Source organism: Amblyomma americanum, chromosome 2, assembly GCF_052857255.1.
Source record: "Amblyomma americanum isolate KBUSLIRL-KWMA chromosome 2, ASM5285725v1, whole genome shotgun sequence".
Lineage (NCBI taxonomy): Eukaryota > Metazoa > Arthropoda > Arachnida > Ixodida > Ixodidae > Amblyomma > Amblyomma americanum.
In genome coordinates, this window is record NC_135498.1 from 19,912,829 (window position 1) to 19,935,347 (window position 22,519).

The window sequence follows — 22,519 nt, forward strand, 5'->3', positions numbered from 1 at the left end:
TGCACATTGCCACTTCTTTCTCCGTGTTTTTCTCGCTTCATCTCCGGATCACGAGTGTGGAGGATGCAGGAGGCACAACCTGAATTATTGTTGTTCTGTACATCGCCCAAACCAGTCAATTTCTTCGTGGGTTGACCCAGAGTTCGTGCTTCCGCAAGAGGGCACGAATACTCATTGCAGTACTTCGCGTTTGCAATTCTGCTGCCGATACTAGGCATGGGCTACATCCTGTTACAAAAGACGAATGCTTGGCTTGTTGTCTGCGGCTGTTCTACAGGATCGTACAAATTTTAAGCTCGGGGCGGGCGTTAAAAATAATGACATCAAACAACTAAAGCTTCATGATCCACTTTTTTACCCCCCCCCCCTCCCCCCCGGACCCTTTAATTTGTCCGCGTGGACGGTATTGATTACCGCGGCTAATGTACTACAAATCTTCACTGATGACTGCGTGTGGACATCAGGCGCTGTCGACTACAACATAATCGGTGGGTGGCTGGCGGCCTGTGGGACGGCACGGACGATATCAAGGCTCTCGGCCGCTTTCCTACATGCCGGGTGTACCTGTCTCTCACGCGTTAGCTCCGCCAATGATACACGATTAATTTCTACCTCAAGTTTGTTCCTCATTCGATGTGATGGCACTGGAAGGCGGGTGAACTATGCGTGCGTAAAAACTGCACAGATCACAACAATGCGTCTTCCTTTATGTCACTGAAACAGTCAACCCATATTAAATATAATAAAAGCTCCCATTAACCCGTATTTTGTGGCGCAGCTTTTCTGCCGCCTCTCATTCAAATCGTAACTTTAAAGCTTAGACCTGAGATTGTGCGCTTGTTCAGCCCCAAGTGGTAAACCAAGTGACAAGTGCAATGAGCCGCCAGCGCACGTTCAACCTCACCCCAAATGCGTTTCGGTGCGATCAACGTACTTCACTGGAACAGTGTTCTGGAAGTTTATTTCGTACAAGGATGGGCTGCACTGCTTTCATGCTAGTCATAAAACGGAAGCAGCAGCAGCTATAACGGCAGTGAAACAGATGCGGAAATCACACGTGCTAAATGAAAGATATCATTTCAAATAAAAAATTGTAGCCCGAACAGTCTGCTTCATTTCATGTACACAGTGGAGAGAATACCGCGAATGTAAATGTTAGGTGTATCAGTGTGGCAACCTGGCATCTGTGACGTCATGACTATTAACCTGTCTTTACCCTGTCGTTAGGCGCAATTTCTCGCAAGCCGACTGCCCAACGAAGGCATTGGCCGAGTTCTGAACCAGGCTCTCTGTATCACATTTTCCGAGGTGAGATATGTTTTCGTCAACATGCCAGAGCAACCACTAGCACGGCGGGTTCTGGATTATGATTATAGTGCCAGCTGCCCCGATGCTCGTTTTGACCGCCTTTTATGAGAGACCAATTTGTTGTTTGCAGTGAATTATCGTCATGGGCGGTGACTTTCTCTCTTTTCCTTTCTTTCCCTACTGTTACCCTTTCAGTGCTTCGCTTCCACGTCTGCATTGAGTCATGCGGCTGCCTTCGTCTCCACACCGTTCTAGGTACCATCCAGGACCTGCACTTATATAGTAACAATGCCCTCCTGCGCTGATGGCACACGCCGTTTTGTTAACTTTTGTTTTACGCTTCTAGCATGATGGGAGATAACGTTTCGGTGCAGCCAAAGGAGATTCGTTTTTTTTTCTTTGATGTGTAGTTTCTTCCGGGATCAGGGCACTATTGTTTTACCCCAGTGCTGGAAATGCCGACGCATCATTCTCTCTGCAGTAACACAATTGCTGTCGTGAAATGAACCTTGTAATTGTGTTTTGCGGCGGTAGCTGTTACGGGTAGGCGCCGCGGTTTTGCGGTGCTATAGCTTAAGACTGGCCTACGCTGACTGGACACCAAGTTGTGACGTCAAGCATGGCGTCACTGCAACTTGCCATGGCAGCGCACCAAGCTGAGTGGTCTGAGTACGGTGACGCCACCAAGGACAGTGCACTGTCGTTAGTGCACTCCGCCAAAGAAAAAATACAAATAGTAATTAAACAATATTATGCTCACCACCGCGAACACCTGTCACTGAATCTGGGGCTACACTTGGGTAACCGTCCTGTGAATGTTTATTTTTTGGCATCCATTCCTTGAACATTTTTTCACTAAAGATATATTTGTTCGGTGTGGTCATGCTGGTTTTTAATAGTTTCAACACTTGTTAATCTTAGGTTCTTCTCATGAAAATTGAATTACCTTATGTAGATGCCGGATAGATGAACTGGCGTCAAATTTTTCGCGGCAGAAAGGGATTAAAATAGAAATTCTGATTCTATGATATTTGGTTTATGTTTGGAAGTGCACGAAAGCGGGAACATAGCATGGGATACTGTTGTCGTTGACACTTGATCGAGAGCTTTCCTTGAACAGCGTGCATACAGGTAGGCCGACACTACGATACGATATTTTCAAGAGAGTAAACATTAAACATGACATGCAAAACCCAGAAATGTGCTTCGCACAGTTTATACTTATAAAAAAAGGAAAAAAGAAAATGACCGTCCTTCATAATTTGTTTCTTGTATTCACCGTATTTTTGTTTAATTGATACTGCCAGCCCTATTGAAGGGGTATTTCAGGACTGAAGAGAAAAACAGACAACAAACAATGACAACAAAGCTGATAAGGCCAAGCGAACAAATCATATACGTTAGTTGATTACAACGTACAACAGAAATTTTTTGCAGTGCGTATATTACGTTGCAGTACCGGAAAAACAGCGTAAAAATCAAGTGCACTTGAGGACAAGCATGATCAATAACACCATACAGAGAGAAAAATAACAAAAATAAATGCTCGTCATTGTTCTAGTAGCGGACAATTTGGACCAGTCCTGCTAACTAGAAGGGCGAGTAGATTCATCCATACCAGGACGGCCTCGGCCTGCCAAGGGGCACAATTATCACAACTACACTGAAACAAAAAGAAAAAAATGACGCACGCAAAAGATAGCGGCCACGGTAAGGATGCGACTACTATACTTTCTGAAGCGGTAAGGACGGCAGGCTTTATATGACAGTTTTCTGACATCGCCGGCCAAGAAGCACACATTCCTAGATGAAAAGGATTTACGGTCAGAGACATAGAATGACATTAAGCACAAGCATAAAAAAAGGTCACATTCAACCTAGGAAAGGCAGTCACAGCTTCTGCTTTCACACCGATGAACTAGGAGAAAATAATAATAATAACAATAATTGGTTTTTTGGGGAAAGGAAATGGCGCAGTATCTGTCTCATATATCGTTGGACACCTGAACCACGCCGTAAGGGAAGGGATAAAAGCAAAAATGCATTTTAAGAACAGAGTAGGCGTACATGTAACGAGATGCTGCCGCGTTACGAGTGTGGCTCGGTGTGCCTTGACGTCTCGGTCTTCCGCCAGAATAAGCCAGTTCTACGAGGGTACACAAAAGACGCGAGTACTGCAGGAAGGCCATAACCGTAACCAAGGCGCCGCGAAAAAGTGGCACGATTACATCGGTCGGCGCCGGGAGCTCGGCATTCATTTCTCCGCGCTGCGCAATAAAACCCAGGAATGGCAATCGTCGTAGTGGGGTAAATGGTCAGAGCTTTTTTCTCGTTAAGCAGCACTTGCAGTTGGGCGAGTTGGTTTGTTTCCATGTTTGATGGACACAGCGCAAGAATAAACGAAGCACAGGAACAGGGAGGACGACAGGACGGAGCGCTGGACAACGTTTATTTCGAAGAGAGGCGAACCCGTATATAAGAGGGGCGTATAAGGCCACGTGACCAAGACAAAAGGCCGGCAGGGAGCAAACAACAAGAACGAAAATCCAGCTGTAACAATAAAACCCGAGACTGGAGCGAAGGAAAAGTCATGACCACAAGCCAACTTAAATCTTAACAGGGGGAAGCTCTCAAAAGGGGTAAAGCTGCAGCTCTCATTACAAGTGGAGAACTTGGAGAGTTTAGTACCCGTGGGTTCCACACCATTAGGAAACTGGATTGAAGCGCTCCGCTTATGTGCTCAGTTATATGTTAACTCCGCGAGAACGAAAAAAAAGCAATTAGTGGGCGATAATGGAATGTAATGCGACAAATCTGCGTTAGCAGTATTGGTTTTAAACTTTGCTCTCTCATTTTTGGACTCTTTAAATTTGGTTTTGCTGTCAATTTTTCCTCCCTGTGCACCGTGAGGTTTTGGTGGGCAGAGGCGTGTGTAGAGTTGGTCCTGTCCAGACGGGCAGCTTAGGACACCGATGGGGATGCGTTGCAGGAAAGAAGGCGATGTTGCAGTGTGTTGACTATCGCACAGTTCTAGTTTTTTTGGGGGGGGGGAAACATGAGTATGGAGTTGCACACTTGGCAACGGGGTTTCTTTTTTATTTTGTGTAAGAAGAGTAAAATTGAGATTTCATCGTATAGGTATAAAGAAGGGACCAGTTTTAAAAGGGTCACTTCAAGCTACGCGCTGCTGTATCATTCATTTTTACTTAAAACATATGGAGGTAAGGGCAGGGGTGTTTAGCGGTGATGCGTGAGAGTACACAATAAGGGAAGTAATTATCAGATGAAAAATATTAACACACCTATAAAGTTAGGTAGCAAAGTAAAAAAAATTAACAAGCTGATATTGTGTAACCAGTGTCATAATACCAAATTTAGGCGAATAAAAACGTGGTCCGATTATTTTCACGATCGAAGCCGCTTTGTTGCTCGGGCGGAATTGACTCCTAGGATAAAGAAGAGAAGGGCAGGGCAGTTGCACGAGTCGCGCGTGGCTAACGCGCTTGGGTTCTGCGTTGCACCAGCTGGTCAGGTCATCGTTCGAGACGCAATGTCTGCCTTCCCTGCTTTGTCGCTGCCGGGTGGGTGCGGGTGCTGCGACTGCGTGATTCGCACGGCGGACGGCGGCGAGTTCAGGGCCCACCGGGCTTTCCTGTGCGCGACGAGCCCTTTCTTCCGGGCAGCTTTCTGCACCGAGTACGGCAGCCGCAGGGACCTGCTGCTCGAGGATGTTCCGGCGGAAGCACTCGGCGTCCTCCTTAGCTTCTACTATCTGGACGAGGTAGGGAGTCGAACACTTACCTCTTCTACTCACACATGAGCATGACGTCAAGAATGAGCCGATATAGAATTTGGGATACTAAGAGAACCTGCCGCGGTGGCTCAGTGGTTAGGGCGCTCGACTACTGATCCGGAGTTCCCGGGTTCGAACCCGACCGCGGCTGCTGCGTTTTTATGGAGGAAAAACGCTAAGGGGGCCGTGTGCTGTGCGATGTCAGTGCACGTTAAAGATCCCCAGGTGGTCGAAATTATTCCGGAGCCCTCCACTACGGCACCTCTTCCTTCCTTTCTTCTTTCACTCCATCCTTTATCCCTTCCCTTACGGCGCGGTTCAGGTGTCCAACGATATATGAGACAGATACTGAGCCATTTCCTTTCCCCAAAAAACAATTATTATTATTACTAAGAGAGAAGAGAAAGCAGACAGTGTGGCAGATTATTTTCAGGGCCGGGAGGCAGCGGTGGCCACGTTGGAATGCTGCAACGTGATAATTATACCCATAGGGATATATTATCGGCAAGAGCAACATAGGTGTTTCTGCACCTCATTATAGTTAATGGTGCATTGGTGTTAAGTTTTTTTTGTTGTTGTAGGACATCTTGTATAGAAGTTACGGACAAAAATTCGCATTTGGCTGTCACCAGCATAGAGTCGTAAACTCTGCTGAACCCCAATAGACCGCATACTCCACCCCTCCCCGCCGTTTGGGAAGCCGTCTTGTCAAGCACAGCCCTGAATGACCAGCTTGATGTGATCGCCCGGGCCATCCAGATACTGAGGCAAATGGGGCCTGGGCTAAGGCCTGCGCTCTCTGGGAGCCTCTCTCCTTACCTTTGCTCATACTTTTGTTTCTGAACTTCAATGGCAACGACAACTGTCCAGGCGTGATTTGCATTAAGTTGCGTGGTTGAGAGCCCTTCACAACGCGGGGCAAAGTGAACTAATGAACGACGACAATTATTTCATTGATTAGACTCAGTCGGGTGGAATACAGACGCTATTTTCGTTGTCCGGGAGCGGTCTGCCGATATACCACAAGGACTGAACAGCAACACAGCGCGGTGGTATTATTTTACCCTCCGTTTTGCATGCCGTTTCTGAGCACCACCTGCACCATGTTCTCGTCGCTTATAGCCTGGCATCACCAGCGACAACGTGGCTGAGGTGCTGGAAGCGGCCGACATGCTGCTGATGGACGAGGTTCGTGACCTGTGCTTGGACCATCTGCTGCGCAACATGGACACTGACAACTGCCTCGGCCTCGCCGCCCTTGCACAGCGGTACCACTGCCCGCGGTTCAAGGACGCCATATTTTGCTTCGTGCGGGAGAACTTCGACGCGGTGAGTGCAGTACAGCGAAGGCGAGGTGCCCGCTGCCTGCTTGACAGTGCACCTTCGGCTGCAGAAATGGTGCCTTATAATAATAATAATTGGTTTTTGGGGAAAGGAAATGGCGCAGTATCTGTCTCATATATCGTTGGACACCTGAACCGCGCCGTAAGGGAAGGGATAAAGGAGGGAGTGAAAGAAGAAAGGAAGAAGGAGGTGCCGTAGTGGAGGGCTCCGGAATAATTTCGACCACCTGGGGATCTTTAACGTGCACTGACATCGCACAGCACACAGGCGCCTTAGCGTTTTTCCTCCATAAAAACGCAGCTGCCGCGGTCAGGTTCGAACCCGGGAACTCCGGATCAGTAGTCGAGCGCCCTAACCACTGAGCCACCGCGGCGGGTCTGGTGCCTTAATGAGAGGCACAAATATAATGTTGGCTTGAGGTGAGTCGAATGGGCCGAGGCATACCAGCCGACGAGGCACAAAACATTTATTTCACGGAGGGAGCTGCATTGGTACAGTGGGGTCATGTGACACATACATATGGAGATTAACGCAGGTCGATAACAAAGTCATATCACAAAACAGGGACAAGACAGATCTGCAGCTCAGTACCGAAACAGAAACGAGGTAATACAACAGTAGAGTGCATTAAAGGCAAACAACTTAGTGCTGGTGAGCCAGGGTGTTAACATGAATAACGGGCCCAGAAGAAATATTTGTGAAAAATGGTGTCATGCGTCTTACCTGAAAGTGGTTAATAGACAGTACTTGGAGCGTTGAGGGGTTCGCTATGTGAAAAAAATGAAACACAGAAAGTGCAGAATGGTGTCTAGATCTGAAAAGGTTACTTATTTTAATGTTGAAGGAAGTCGGAACGAAGAAAATAAGGAAAGAAAGCATGAAACGTGAGATATGAAACACGTGTGTACCGAGCCGACGACTTCTGTGTGTTGCTAGCTGCGAACACCAATAGCGAATACGAGCGGCTATCACCCCTGTCTACTTTATTGGCCACCGATAAGTGGTGCGCCTTTCAATGGGGATCCAATAATTTACTGTAGATGTGTAATTGTGTGGTGGCCCCCGAGGCGCTGCTGTTAGCACAACCTTTCCCGCACTTTTCGGTGCAGGTGTGGCGAAGCAGCGACGAATTTCCGGAGACTGCGGCATCGTTGCTCGCCGAGCTCTTTGCATCGGACGAGCTCAATGTACGAGATGAGGTAGACCTGCTGCACGCCACCGAGAGGTGGTCCTTGGGAGGCGTGGCCACCAGCCCCGAGGGGCAGGATGCTGACCTGTCGAGGCTGCTGAACTGCGTTCGCGTAGGCCTCTGCAGTCAGTCGTGAGTAGCTCACCTTTGCTCATAAGTAAACGCCTAACGACACCTGTAGCATATGAATGTATAATTGTTGTAGCAGGCTGCTGGGGACGCCTTGAATGTACAAGAGGTTGCGAAAAAGCTTAGAAGAGCAGAGTAGATTTAAATTTACTCAAGGGCAGCGTATGAACGAGAAGCACAAGCAAAATTCGTTGATACCTCAAAGCTGAACCGCGGCTGGTTCATCTGGAAGCTCTTCAGAAAAGCCGGAAAGTTACCTAGGCGCCCTAGCTTATGCACTCGTATGATAACAGGTTGAGGTTTGCTCCTCCCTTTGTCCGATTCTGGGCTAACTTTATACGGTGCAAACGATATGTTTTCTTTAGACTGCAGAGATCTCTGCGCTGGTTTCCGCCTGTTGTTGCAACATATTAGCATTATTCTGTTTGTGTGCTCAGGCATTAAAGAAATGAACAGCTTGCAAGTAAAGAGAGGTTGGGGTTAACCTTCCAGAATTGGCTGATCTCTTCTCGATCACGGCGTTCTTTCTACAACGTGGTCTATACTGACACAAGTCAATGTGCGTCACACCCAGCAGATGTCCGAAATACCCTGCTCGTTCGCCGCTCAGAAGGCTGCCTGATGAAACTTAGGGGATCCCAAATGATACTTTTCGGGACAGATGTAGCACTTCGGGGATAAAGTAAGGAGCAGTCAAGACCAGCAACAGTTGTGGTTGTAGTCGCAAGTCAGAAGTCGCGCATTGATACCTCGGACGTTGCGTAGGGCGCTGGAGAACTTCCGGGAACTGCGCTCGTCCCTGGCCCTCAGCGGCGCGTACCACGTGGCAGTGTGCGAAGCCGTGCAGAAGGGACCGTGTCTGTGCTCACCCAGCCCGCTCCTGCTGATGCAGCTCGCCACACTCACACCAGATGCTTACCACTCGCTGCCTTGTCCCCACACCAGTGGTAGCGACACCAGCCTGAACGACGTCACTATGGCCGAGGAGACCACCAGCGGTGGGTGCAGTATTTAGCACGCTGCTTCCTAGCGATTCTAATTTCACCTGCGGTGAAATGTTTTTGAGACCTGAGTTTGAACTGCCACTCTTACTAGAAAAATCATTCCGGAAAAGAAAAGAAGACCCTCAGTTCTTTATTTTACGACGTTTTGTGTGTGTACACCTTGCTCCCTACGTAATGTCTAGTGCTGGGTTGTGTCAATATATAAATATTTCACGCATTTTACATATTTACTTTTTCGGTGCGTGCGCTGGCCTTCAGGTCAGCTGCAGAGGTGGAGAGCGATTGGGAGGCGATTATGCAAATAGGAAGCACAGAAAACTAGTGTTTTCGAGCACACGATGATTACCCACAGAAAGGTGATCTCCTGCGGTATGATCGTGTGAGGCTTCGCCCCCTCCCCCTTGCCCCTTTCCCGCCCGTGAAACTCTGGCCCATGGACGGTAAATGACTACAAACACCAGCATGGCTTTCCCGGGAACACTCGGTCGTCGCTCGGTTTGTTACGGGATAGTAAGCATGCGACGCAAGACATGCGGTGCTGTGCTTGGGTTGACCACGTGATCACGTTCCCGTGGTGTGGCTCCCTCCCTCCCCTCCTGAAAGCGCGTCGCTGCACGGGTTCGTTTTGATTACTGCGACTAAGACGACAGACAAACTCGTTCTGCCTGGGAACGTTCCCTTAAAACAGCCGGCGCTGTAAAAAGTACGTCAGAAGCTGTATTAGCGTCTGGCAATGTGAAGGCTTGGGAGTTTCTCCTTATCCAGCCACTGTAACACCACTCACACCACATCGTCTTTTTCTTACTCTCAGCAGCTACTGAAGCAGTGGCGCAGCCTCATTGCAAGCACTGCGGCGGCTCGAGCCCCGAGCGCTGGCTGCCGCGCATGCCGTACGAGATGCTCTTCGTGGTGGGAGGCTGGAGTGCGGGAGAGGAGCGCGAGGCCGTCGAGACGTACGATCCACGGGCCAAGCGCTGGCTCATGCAGCCCGTGGAGGGATTGCTGCCCAGGCAAGTTGCTCCCGGCTTGCAAAACGAGCAGGCACCCTCGAAAGCAGAGCCTACCTGACCTCTACAGATTGCTCGCGGTCACTCTGCGCAGCCATTTAAACCAACGAACGGAGAAATCTAATTCGGAGACACAAAGCGTGTTCTGCTTTGGTGCCGTGTACATGCCGTGCTTATGTCCGATGAAATTCAGCAATTTCCTCTTGCCCCGTCGCGGTGGCTCAGTGGTTAGGGCGCTCGACTACTGATCCGGAGTTCCCGGGTTCGAACCCGATCGCGGCGGCTGCGTTTTTATGGAGGAAAAACGCTAAGGCGCCCGTGTGCTGTGCGATGTCAGTGCACGTTAAAGATACCCAGGTGGTCGAAATTATTCCGGAGCCCTCCACTACGCACCTCTTTCTTCCTTTCTTCTTTCACTCCATCCTTTATCCCTTCCCTTACGGCGCGGTTCAGGTGTCCAACGATATATGAGACAGATACTGCGCCATTTCCTTTCCTCTCAAAAACCAATTATTATCCTCTTGCATGTCATATCAGCGCTTTGTCTTAGCCCTACCCATTGGTTATCGGGAAGTTTTCAAGCGTGATTAATAATAATAATAATAATTGGTTTTGGAGGGAAAGGAAATGGCGCAGTATCTGTCTCATATATCGTTGGACACCTGAACCGCGCCGTAAGGGAAGGGTAAAGGAGGGAGTGAAAGAAGAAAGGAAGAGAGAGGTGCCGTAGTGGAGGGCTCCGGAATAATTTCGACCACCTGGGGATCTTTAACGTGCACTGACATCGCACAGCACACGGGCGCCTTAGCGTTTTTCCTCCATAAAAACGCAGCCGCGCAGTTCCGCTTTAACGAAGAACAAGAAAGACGGCAGGCACTTCTGCGGAGCTCGAGTGCGAGGCGTGCATAATTCACCCGCAGGGCGTACCACGGCGTGGCGCTGCTGCGCAAGAAGATCTACGTTGTCGGCGGCATGCGGGCGCAGGAGTATCTGCGCTCCTGCGACTGCTTCGACACCGAGAGCGGCACCTGGGAGTCTTGCTCCCCCATGCAAATTGCCCGAGGCTATGTGGCCGTCGTTGCATTGGGCGACTACATGTACGCCATCGGGGGCCGCAACGGTAAGCGCGCGAGCATCGTGCTGAACAACACTGTCTAGATCGCAATGCTTATACGCCAGGCACTGGGGCTTCCAAAGTTTAGTGTGATAACGCCGCTATCCTGATACCGCTGATACGCGAGAACTCTACAGTTCAGATACTGCTAAGCGCTATGGAAGGTGACTAACTCACTCTCTCTCAGGAATATTTTTCTATGCCACCCACATACTTACGCTTATTTCATTTTCATTTAATTTATTTATTTACCACCACAATATACATGGTGACAGGGTGTCCATAGTAAAAGCGGCCTCTTGGACCGCTTGACCTGGTCATGGACACTCGGCTGCGAACTTTGGCAACAAAACAATGGCACACCTTCAAATTATAATGCAATATAATTACAATACAATGTTGTAAATAATCGCGACAGGTACTTCCCGCAAGGAAAATAAAATGACAAACAAAGCATTGAACAGTACAATACAGTCAATTTGTTTCGCAAATTCAAAGCAGTGTCTGTAAGTAAAAATTATTCTAAAAGCTTTCGGTGTGAGGTGGTTTTCAGGTTAATGTTATTGACACAAATAGCATTTAGTAGACGCGGTAATATATTTTCAAGTGTTTGGCAGCCATATGTTGTTCTGTATGTTTTAATATGCCACTGATCGACGTTTCTTGTGTTGTGTACTTTATAGCTTACTTCAGTGGTACTTTATAGCTTACATCAATAGGACCTTAATCGTGTGAACAGGGGTTTACTCACTCATGATTCTGCACGCAGAAACGGAGCGCACGGCCACCGTGGAGCGCTACAACCCCCGCACCAACCAATGGATCTACGTGGCGGCCATGCTGAGAAGGCGAAGCGAGGGGGCCGCTTGCGCCTTCAGAGGCAAGTATCTCGCAAATTTCCAGCCGCTGTAAAATTAACTGTGTGAATTATGATCGATCGCAACGTAATATCGTGCGTTCCTCTGGTTCCGGTTAGCATTGGAACTGTATGGGGCACTAAAGCACCTCTCGCTGATAGTGCTGCGGTTTTAATTCTAGAGCGCAGCTCTTACATGTTCGTTCTTGCGTTGAGCGGCGTGCCTCGGCGTAACCGAGTGACGGGGAAGCGCAGCGGAGGACGAGAGAGAGCGAACGCAGAGCGCAGCGAAGGATGAAAGACTGCGGTAGAGACGATAGCGCAAGGAGGAAGCGGAGTAGGAGAGGATGGCGGCAGCATGAAGATGGGGCTCCGGCGCTACGACCCGCTAATAGATGGCGCCACAATAGCACGCGCCGCTGTCCATTCGCCCGAGGCGAGGCTCGGCGATGGCGAGCTGCTATGTGCGCTGCCGGAGCTGAAACCCAGAGCACACCTACGTTCGACACTGCATGTTACGTAGGCAGTCGCCTACGGGTTCAAGTACAGCAGCAGCTGCGATGAAAAATCGCATCAACGAGAAGCGTTATCGTCGTGTAATTTTTGTGCGGCACATCTTCGTCCACGAGAGAACAGGTCTTGCGGCATTAGCCAACCGCGCATCCGGAAGTTACGTCTGCAAGACCTCTCTGGGGTAAACGCTCACGTTCGAAGCACATCGTTAAAGGAAAAATGCGCGCACATGTTTTCGCCTTTGGCAATGTTATCGTGGTCACGTAGTTAGGGTGGGCATGGTGGGGGCGCCCTAGCTGGAGGTGCGGTGGAACTATTGCTGTAGCTCCTTCCATAAGCCCTCAACTGTGTACGACGTCTCTTCTGCTGTCTTGCAAACCCCCAAGTGGTGACATTCCATTTTCACGGACGCAGCATCGGCCCCTAAGTAGAGCGTCCGCCTATAACAAACGCAGAAATTGACCGTAACAGTGCTGAAAAAGCACTTCAGTCTTCGCCCGCAGCCACATTGCATGCTCGTCAGTTAAAAATCTCTTAGTTCGAACTTCCGGTTTTTCCGAACGGGCTCATCTAGTCCGAATAGTGCCTATTAAAAGGGGCTCACTTTATTTCTAACTCCTCGTAATTCCAACTTTCGGTGCTATTCCATTTCGCATTAGCGAAAGAAAACTGGTAACTTTCTTGTTCCGGTGGTGTCTGTGTCCTCTGGCGCAGGCAAGTTGTACATAAGCGGCGGCTTTAGCGGCGAGAAGGTGCTGGTGAGCGTGGAAGAGTACACGCCTTACCGCAACTCGTGGTGCACGGTGCGGCAGCTGCCCGGTCCCCGCTGTAGCCACCAGATGGTGCAGCTGGCCGGGCGTATCTACGTCATTGGTGGATACGACGGACGCCAGCGCGTGGACACAGGTGTGTCCGAAGAATTGAAACATATATTCAGTAACACGCTCAGTGCTTAGTTGACTCAGATCTGTAGCATATTCAACGGCAGCAAGTAAACACGGCTTTAAGCTTTAACGCTCTTTGACACCATATTGGGAGTCTTCCTTCTCGAGGTATATGGATAACTCAATAACGAATTTACACTGTCCTTTAGTCTGTGCGAATTTTTTGGCGTTACTACGGTGGAATTATTTTCCCGTGCTGGTCCAACCATTGCATTTTTCGTGCAGTGACCTGTAACCAAAATCATATCGTTTGCACGGTAGCACTGCCATCAACTCTGTGTGTGTCACTTATCGCTCAAAACCTTGAAGCTCACGTAGGCATGTTGACTCAGGAATTTGTTTTTGACGAAGCCTGTCCCGAAGTGAATATTGAGCTACAACAGGGAGTGAACATAGGTAGGAATCTTTGAATGCGTTCCCTTGGTATAGCATGCAACAGGAAAGTGTGAAGTACACTGTTTAGGCCGGACAAAGTGAGGAATTGAGGGTGTTAAGTTTTTAAGCGCAACTTGGAATATGTATCTGTGAACAGCTCATGTGCATGAATGAGAGGTTTGCAGTGATAACGCAGCGCTTAGATAGTATATTTTGCGAGCATACTTCTCTAGTTTTGAGCAAAGAACTTACGGTGATCCTCACCACCGCTCACTTTGTGCCCCAGGAATCACTAGCATAAGCATAATTCGAAGGTCGTAAGCGCTGATAATTCAGCTTATCAAGAATACGAGAAGATATTTTGTTCTTGCCTCATTCTTTATGAAGAAAATGAAGATCAGGGTTTAGAAGCAAGTTGTGTATAGCGCTGGAAATGTACTTTAGAAGCGTAGCATTTTGGACGAGTTAGTACTCCATATTTCGTGAAATAACTGCGCATACACAATACAGGACATAATAAGGGACACACACAAGCGTCCGTTTTGATGGCCTCTCTTTTGTGTGTGCAATTATTTCCAAAAGCTGGAAAAATAGTTCAGGTTATTTGTCGGATGTTCGCCTCAGTGTAGTGACACTGAATGCTTTCGCATCCTACCAAGAATGCATTTCTTTTGTGCCGGAACAACCGAAAGTCGTGCATGTTAACCTGATGTTTTACGCGGTGGCAGTAAGGACCCTGTGTCGCAGAAAAGCCGGTGTCATCGTCGGCTTTTCTGCGACACAGGGTTCATAATGCAATCGCGTTCAAACAGCAGATTAACATGCACATCGTCGTCGGCGGCTTTGGGCGTGGGCGAAAAATCTACGAAAAATCGCCAGAGAAGTAACCTAGGTGGCAGTTGAGCCAGCTAGGTCACTTTACCTTGTGACACAATAGCAACATGCCCTCCAGATTTCGAGGAAGTTTCTTACCGCGGCTGGTGGCAGTTCAATTAATGATAGGTAGCGAGAAGTGGGTGTAGTCAGGCTGATGATGATGATGAGCGAGAGGTTGCTCGGACAGAACCACCTCGGTCTTACAAGCGCCATCGGTGGCAACACTTGCCATTACAGGGCAATGACACATCGCTTGACCGCTGCACCACTTCACCAATAATAGTATGAGGCCTGCCAGGGATGTATGAATGTAAAGCAGGGAATGACCAATTCTGCATATATGGTTAACGCTATCTGGTCATACTCTTAGGGCAGAGCTTAAGTGTACCCTGCAGCAGTTCTTTGTACGTGTGTAAAGTACTCTTGATCTCCTATTAAATCTCTTGCTGTGCGAGGCCTTAGCCTGTTCTCGCGCTAAACTTGTGTCGTATCGTCTGCAGTAAATGCCGTGAACAAGCCTAGTGGCCGGTACAGACTCACGACTTGCGTCTCTTGCCAACGTTGCTCACGACGCTTCCGGTAACCCTCCGCAGTGTTTGCCAGCTCGGAGGGTGAGGCGCCATTTTCCTGGTGCAGCGTGGCGCCAATGCGGACTCGTCGTAGCACCTTCGCCGTGGCACTGTTAGACGGCGAGTTATACGTTATCGGAGGATTCGACGGTAAGGCACCAAAGCTTGTTTAAAAAAAGAAACACCTGCGTCACTGACAGAATAGTGAACGTTAGAAGTGAGTGTGATAGTAACCTTTATGCTCCGTCAAATCTCTTGGCACAACATGAACTGTTACAGCTGAACGCTCCCGAAAAATTGTAGGTAGTCGTCGTCCGCATAGAATGACGTCATCGCAAGCAAGGCCACGTGACCAATTTTCATTAGTCACACAGGCAATGGGTTGCTTGAGCTGTTAGAAATTATGACCACCGCTTTGACAGGTTACGCTAAAACTTGTGTCATAATACTTGAACACCAGTCCATTTTTTTGTCTTAAGCTTTTTACGTGCGATTACGGTTCACGATATGTTGAGAAAGAGAATATGAGAGTGACTTTCATGCCTGTGTAGTTCTAGACCACTACTTTTAGTCCGTGCACACACGCGGCTCCATCGATGAGCATGTCCTCAGACGGTGCGTTTATTCGAATCGCCTGCCGCCGATGTACCGCGCTAAGTTCCTCCAGGCTCGCCACTGTCACCCTGCTCCTTCTACAATAACTACCGTCCGGACGGCTCTCGTGGTAACAACCCCCCAGTTCAAGCATTCATACGTTCTCGACATACCCTTCTCCTTCCACGGTAATCACCTGTGGCTCTGGTGTAACCACCTACCGGATAAGCATTCTTTCACTGTGGTCTTACTCTCCTCTATCCACGATTACCGCCCTCCGATTGGTTCCCGTGGCAACGCACTCACCGATTACGCCAAATATTACTACCACAGCAGCTACTACGACTCGAAACCCTAGGAACCTGCGATTAAAAGCTGTCGATGTAGAGCTCGCACTACTTAAGGCGAGATTCACCGACCGCTACTCGCTGCGGTGTATATAGTATTACTTACTCATTATTGTCTTCTGCTCATAAGTGCACTTTTCTTCTTCTCATAAGTATAGAGAATTACCAGTCGGTGCTTGGCTTCGTAAAGCTAAACGGGCTTTCTTTAAGCCTGCGTGGACTACATGAGCCGAAAAAGAAAATCCAACAGGAATGAAGAGTGGTGCCTGAAATCGTTAGCCACCTTCTACCATGATTACGAGATGAAAAAAAAAGAACGTTTCGGCCGAGTGTTAGCGGGTACTCGCTATGCCCGCCCTGCGGCCACGTGCAGGCTTGACCACGACGGCAGACGTGGAGCGCTATTCGCCGGCCACCAACACGTGGCACGACGTCGTGCCCTTGAACGAGCCGGTCAGCGCCATGTCTGCCTGCTGTGTGAGGGGCCTCGCCGTCGCCAGGCGCCTCTCCTCCCGCGGTGAGTGCTGCGACACCTTTCGGATGCTTGGCGAACTACCTGCCACGAGCTTTGGGTGCATGTCGCTGCCATTTCCTATAGCTTTAGAACTCCGGTTGTGCAGAAAATTCGGCGTCGCCGACGTCACCGGTTTGTGAGCGAAAAATCCCCGCAGCAGCAACCAGGTGGGCCACCTAGGTCGCTTGACCATTGTAGCGCCATCACAACCTGCCAAGGGATTCTGAACGAACTGACCACAGTGGCAGGTGGCAGCTAAATTATTGGTTGGTCACACGCGAGGAGGAACCTGAGTCGCACAAACCCCACCGGTGGCAGCACCTGTCATCGCAGGGCAGTGGCGCATCCTATAACCGCTGCACCACTGTGCCAGGAGTGGTATGAGGACTCCCAGGGAACTATAAATGTAAAGTAGAGGATGATCAATTCTGCATATATAGCCATTAACCCACTAACGCTATCGCGTCATACCGTTTAGGCGGATCTTAAGTGTCACCTCCAATTTTCACCGAACGGTGAATTTCTTTCTCTCTGGCATTCTTCGCAGTACAGCCGGCTATATATGAACATTTCTATCATTTTACTCTGCACTTGCAGCCTACCGCGTCGTTGCAAGGTATGTTTACAGCAGGAGAACCACAAGTCGAAATTGCAAGCAGGGCCTCATAAACAGAGTATAACAAACCAGCGAAATCACAGCAGTCTGAAGTGCAAAGGAAAATGAAAAGAGGGAAAATGATAACCACAAAAGACGAGCAAATGTGCAATAGAGATTAGTACATAGAATGGCTAAGAAGGATGCAGCTTTTCGCTGGCGTTTTGCGGAGCCCCATTGCTTGCTCTTGCATTTGCGACGTTACCAAGGTAGCGGGTTCGATCCCGGCCGCGACGGCCGTGTTTTGATGGAGTTGAAGTGGAAGACGCCGGTGTACTGTGCAATGTGAGTGCGCGTTAAAGTAGTTCAAGTGGTCGAAATTAACCCGGAGCCCTCCACTACAGCGTCTCTCATGGGCCCATGTGCCGCTACTCGTATACTGAGGTACTTTTCTGATGCTAGCGCGAGATTCCGGCCTCGCGCTTGGAGACATTTGTATTAAAGACACCGAAAAAAATTAGGGGGGACACTTAACTTAAGCTCCCCTTTAATGATATACCGTGATAGCGTTAAAGGGTTATTGCCCATATTAGCAGAATTGGTCACTCTCTACTTAATATTCATAGATACCTGGGAGTCCTCATAGCACTTCAATTACCTTCCTCCATTTCATTTCCTCAAAAACCAATTTCCAATTTTCCAGTGGTGCAGCGATGTCAGTGCACGTTAAATATCCCCAGGTAGGTAGGTAGGTAAACTTAAATGATTACAATCAGAGGAATGTTTCTTGAGGCTTTTGGGTGTGGTCCTCATTTCTGGGCGCCAGTGGCTTGAGCTGTCACACGGGCCCCGGTGATCTAAATTATTGCGGAGCCCTGTACTACGGCACCTATTTCTCTCGCTCTTCTTTCTTTAGACGATACGAAACGTTGGTGCTCAGAACACGTTCTACATTGAGCAGTAAAAGTGAGCAACTGTGCAGAGGAATTCTATGCTTTTAACCCGCTGATAAATTGATCTCGCAATTTAAGGCGGGCTTTTTTTTTTGATGGCATCTTTTAGCTGCACATAACGAGGCTGCCTCGGCAATGCATGGCGGATTTGTTGAGTGCAATGCCGCAAAATTTACCACTGGAGCAAACATCAAGGATGCATTTCAAGGCAGTGTCCCTGATGCGTGCATCTCCGCATTTTCTGCTCTAAGTGTCCAGCCGCTGCCTTAAGACATACCCCATTCATTTATTAATGTTAGAGGTCTTAAACAACGGCTCTTGTCTTAGTGCACATGCTTTCGCAGGAGCTTTCGGGTCATCGTCTTAGGCGGCGGAAGTTGGCGGGTGCACGGACATCGTCTCGTGAACGTTTGCGATGAGTCATTAGGAACTCACGCTACCAGCATGACGGTGATGGCGATCGAAGCGCCCTCTTGGAGAAGAATGCTGCGCGGGGCAATCGACAAGGCGAAGACAAATCCTGGTTCACAAGGCACACGCTGAGCTGTTCGACGAACAGCAGCGCCAAGTGTGCTTGTGGTAGAGTTCAAGTATAACCCCAGCCTCAAGTCGATCGCGCTTGCTCTTATTAAACACACGACGAAGACCTTGACGGTGCACTCCGACAGCTGTCCCGTTGGCCGAAAGACGGAAGTTCAGTTCCGCAGAATGTTTTGTATAAATCTCGTCTTTCTCTTCGACGCCTTCTTAGAAAGCGTCTCCTGCTTACTCCTGCTGAAGCGGCAATCGCATTTTTAGCTTTATTTCTATGTGTCTTTTATCTCTGCCTCTGCCGATGGGCTCTAAACTTTTTTTTTTCTAGATTACGTCCACTTAACGAGTACGCTCGCGATATTTTAACCTTAGTATGCGCTGTAAGAACAAGTTTTGTGCTATCTTGTAAATTGAATTTCGGTTTCTTCTGGCTTGCTTGCATATATCTCTATGGTTCTAATTGCATTAGTTTATTCTGTTATGACTACATTATGATTGTGATCACATAACGCATTGCATATGCACGTGCCAAGTAAGCCAAACACACACGTTGTCTTCGTGTTCTGCGTGAAATTCGGAATAAAAAATATCGAGAACTCTGAGCCTTTTATGATCCACTATGAGGCAGACACCACTTACTGTAAATAGAATGCGTTCAGTGTCACCCTTCGCTCAAGCGAGGAAAAGTATTTCATAACGTTTGCAATTTTCCCATTATACAATTCGTGCACCACAGAAGCCTGATATATAATAGCGCACAACTCATCTTCATAGGCCTAGCTCCTCTACGGCCCATTGTAAGCATTCTGCTGCTTAAGGAAATTCTGAAATTCTTCGTTGACCACACGCTCCAACCCATCGCCATTATTCACCTTCCTGTCCCATCCACACCGGAATCCTCGGAAGAGGTGTCAATCGCGCTTGCTTTTGCACCAATGCCCGGTACATCCTTACCGACTTAAAAACTGCACTGTTATATTTTGCACGAGGGCGAGTCCATGAGCCTGCTTTCCGTATTCTCAGCTCGCCTCCCATAAGCTCACCCCGCCATGTGGAGCTGATGTGGGGACCCAGGGACCTACGGGTCCCAAATCCCTTGGTTAATAGTTCTCTTTTCTAAAGGAATTCCCCCTCTCCTTATTCCCTCCGATACCAAGAGGAACCTTCTACTGTCAGTTCCCGCCGATGTCTAATTTCCTCCTTGATTTCAGTGTGGGCATCATTCTCTTAATCTTGTTCTCTAAGCCATAGAAGGTTAAGTTTAAACTTCTTAATTTAAAGTTTTACTTTGCAATTGCAGTTCATCGGTGATGATCCGACCTCCGGCAAAGCTGCTTTTGTGTTGCTTAAGTAAAATAGATCCTTATTGAGACATCGCAGTTTGTGCGGCTTAAAAAGATCACGTGCTGGGAGAAGATCGGCAGGCAGCAGCCCTCGAAGCTAACTCCGTCGAGGCACGAAACGCGAGCAATGCCTGGATGAAGTTGTTTAACCTCATAAATAGATTACATTAATTTGCTGCGCTTATTAATTTAGGCATAATTAGCCGGGGGACCTGCTCGCTTCGGGACAGATTCCAGTGGTGCAGAACACTGCTAGGGATTAAATAGACTAACCAACAAGGACCCAGTCTGCCGGAAAATTTGTTCTCTGCAGTTAGAGGCTGGATTAGGTAATGCAATTTCGCGCATTTAAAGTTCTGTAACAGGCCATCCAGGAGGCTACGTTTTTCAAAGATTATTCCGATTTGTTCAAAAGATCCATGGGCGCTCATTGCTGACCTATGACAGAAATTTGCTTTATAGAGATCGCTAAAAGTGCCGAAAATAAAGCACTTTAATAAGAGCCCTAGAACGTCGCGTATGCAAGCTTGTTTAAAAATTGAGGAGCCAGGGAACATCGCGTACAGAAGGTAAGGACAGCAAAGTGGTTCTAGAACGCCACCCCAGAATCGCGCTGACCTCCTTCAATTACTGGTCAAACAATTTCGCTTTTTGTACGTGTCCTAAAGGCAAATCGCCGGGAATTGTTTGGTCACCAGCTCATTCTTGAATTCTTGACCCAAGAACTCAAGTGAGCATGAATAATTGCCTTTCAGAGCTTAGCTCTACGCTCAGCTCAGCGTTAAGATACTGGACTCTTAGAGAAAACCTGTCGTACAAACGGTAATGAACGCTTCATGGTCCTAGCTGAAGAAATTTTGACCCATGATGAACGTGGTGCGATATCTTTGATGTAGTCTCACATCCGCTATTAACGGTCGCACTCGAGGCTACGCTAAGCCGTGTCTTCGCAAATGTTTACGGCCTGCAGCGAACGTGACTGCTTCTCGCATAAGGTTTATTTGCGTTTGTAGGCAAGGACCGAGTCTTTGTGTCCACTCAGAATTACTCCTTTCTGCGTGCCTTGTGCAGCGTTGTTTCTCTGGGAGAGAAAATTGTCTCAAATTCGAAACTAAACTGCGAGGAATAATGTCATTTACGATATCGAAAAAGGTGTCTGACCACGACAGACACGTAATTCGTTCGACCTGTATTAATCGCAGAAACGATCATATAAGGTGATGTTCAAGATGATCTTCGGTACTATATGGGCTAATTACGCGCCATTTACGTGACAAATATCCCATCGTGAATGCTCTAAATAATGAGGACTGATATAATTGATATCAGTAAGGATTAGGACTGACATCATTTACGATATCGCGCAAGATGTGTGACCACAGCAGTAATTCATTTGACCTGCATTAATCACAGAAACAATCTTGAGGGGGACGTTCATGATGATCTTCGGTACTATATGCGCGAACTGAAATTTCCTGCAAATAATATAGACTGCGATAGACGGCCTTAAGTGGAATGTTTAGGTGTTGATGCCGAGAAAAACAGTTTCCAGTCTTTTTATTGACTAATATTTTACGTCATCTTTTCTAATAGCTTGCATCAAGGACGCTAAAGAGCTAAGAGGGTAAGGCATAGCGCTTAATTTCACGCCGCCGCCTCGGAAGCCTATTTTAAGAAGAGCGTCCACACCCTGTCCCAGCCACACGTGTGTCTGCCCTGCCTAAGCCTTGTCAGTAGCCCCAACGTAAGGAATGCCATTAGTCAGGCACGCTTCTTACATCGTTAAAAACGTAGTCCCGTTTCTGTGGCCACCCAAGTGGACTGTCGGCGGTACGCTGCGAAGCAGAACAGACGAAACGCACCTGGCATGTGCGTGTTTCTCGTTACGGAGCATTGCTGCAGACACAACGACGCCAGAGCCCACTAAAAGCATCCAGAGTGGTTCAAGCTCGTGCCAGCAGTTTCGCTGCGGGCGCAGGCAGAACTCGTTAACCAGTAAGCCGAGAACAGCACGCACATCATGGGTTAAGCGAGTGCAGTAAACGTTGCATAAGAGTTTTTCTCCCGAGGGAGAAAGACATTTGAGTCGTTGCCCGCGCACGGATGCCCGCTTAGCGCAGAGACCCCTTAACGATGACGAAGAATGTGAGCTTAGCAGAGAGCGTGGGTTTTGCTACTGCGTGCCTGCGATGTAAGGCAGCCGACCTTTCGTATACTTGCTTTACCGCCGTTGATGTGGCAGTTTTCGGGAAGTGCACTTCAGTGAAAACATTCATGCAAATTCAAATCCAGCTAGCTCATTTAAGCACCACTTTATATTTCGCCGAAATGAGGGCGCCACAAAGAGCTGGTACTGGAGTCCTGACTTCTGTATTTAATTTGTTTTCTGGATTGCACCGGTTAATGTATTAACTAAGCTTCGTTGCGTTATTACATCATAACTCGTGCTAGTCTGCTTAGTAAACTTTGTGTTTAATATGTAGCCTATGCTCACCACAACTCTGTTTCTTTTGTTTCGAATTTGTTCATGCTTTTGCGCTTCCACATGTGACTTTGTTGGTTAAATAGGCCCTTTTTATTAAATAAAAAAATCGAAGGACCGAGAAGTTGGTGCGAAG

General features: G+C 48.2%; 2 protein-coding genes across 2 annotated transcripts; both read left to right on the forward strand.

Annotated features, from left to right (window-relative positions):
• Positions 1–4,846: 4,846 nt before the first annotated feature.
• Positions 4,847–9,835, forward strand: LOC144119575 (kelch-like protein 10). The gene is made up of 5 exons (XM_077652154.1): positions 4,847–5,089; positions 6,224–6,430; positions 7,555–7,766; positions 8,529–8,761; positions 9,582–9,835. The coding sequence occupies exons 1-5, from the start codon at positions 4,859–4,861 to the stop codon at positions 9,833–9,835; spliced, it is 1,137 nt and encodes a 378-aa protein (XP_077508280.1). The 5' UTR covers positions 4,847–4,858.
• Positions 9,836–10,701: 866 nt separating this feature from the next.
• Positions 10,702–18,717, forward strand: LOC144118378 (uncharacterized). The gene is made up of 6 exons (XM_077651328.1): positions 10,702–10,894; positions 11,658–11,768; positions 12,972–13,163; positions 15,046–15,171; positions 16,336–16,479; positions 18,369–18,717. Exons 1-6 carry the CDS (start codon positions 10,747–10,749, stop codon positions 18,389–18,391), a joined length of 744 nt encoding a protein of 247 aa, XP_077507454.1. The 5' UTR covers positions 10,702–10,746; the 3' UTR covers positions 18,392–18,717.
• Positions 18,718–22,519: the final 3,802 nt, after the last annotated feature.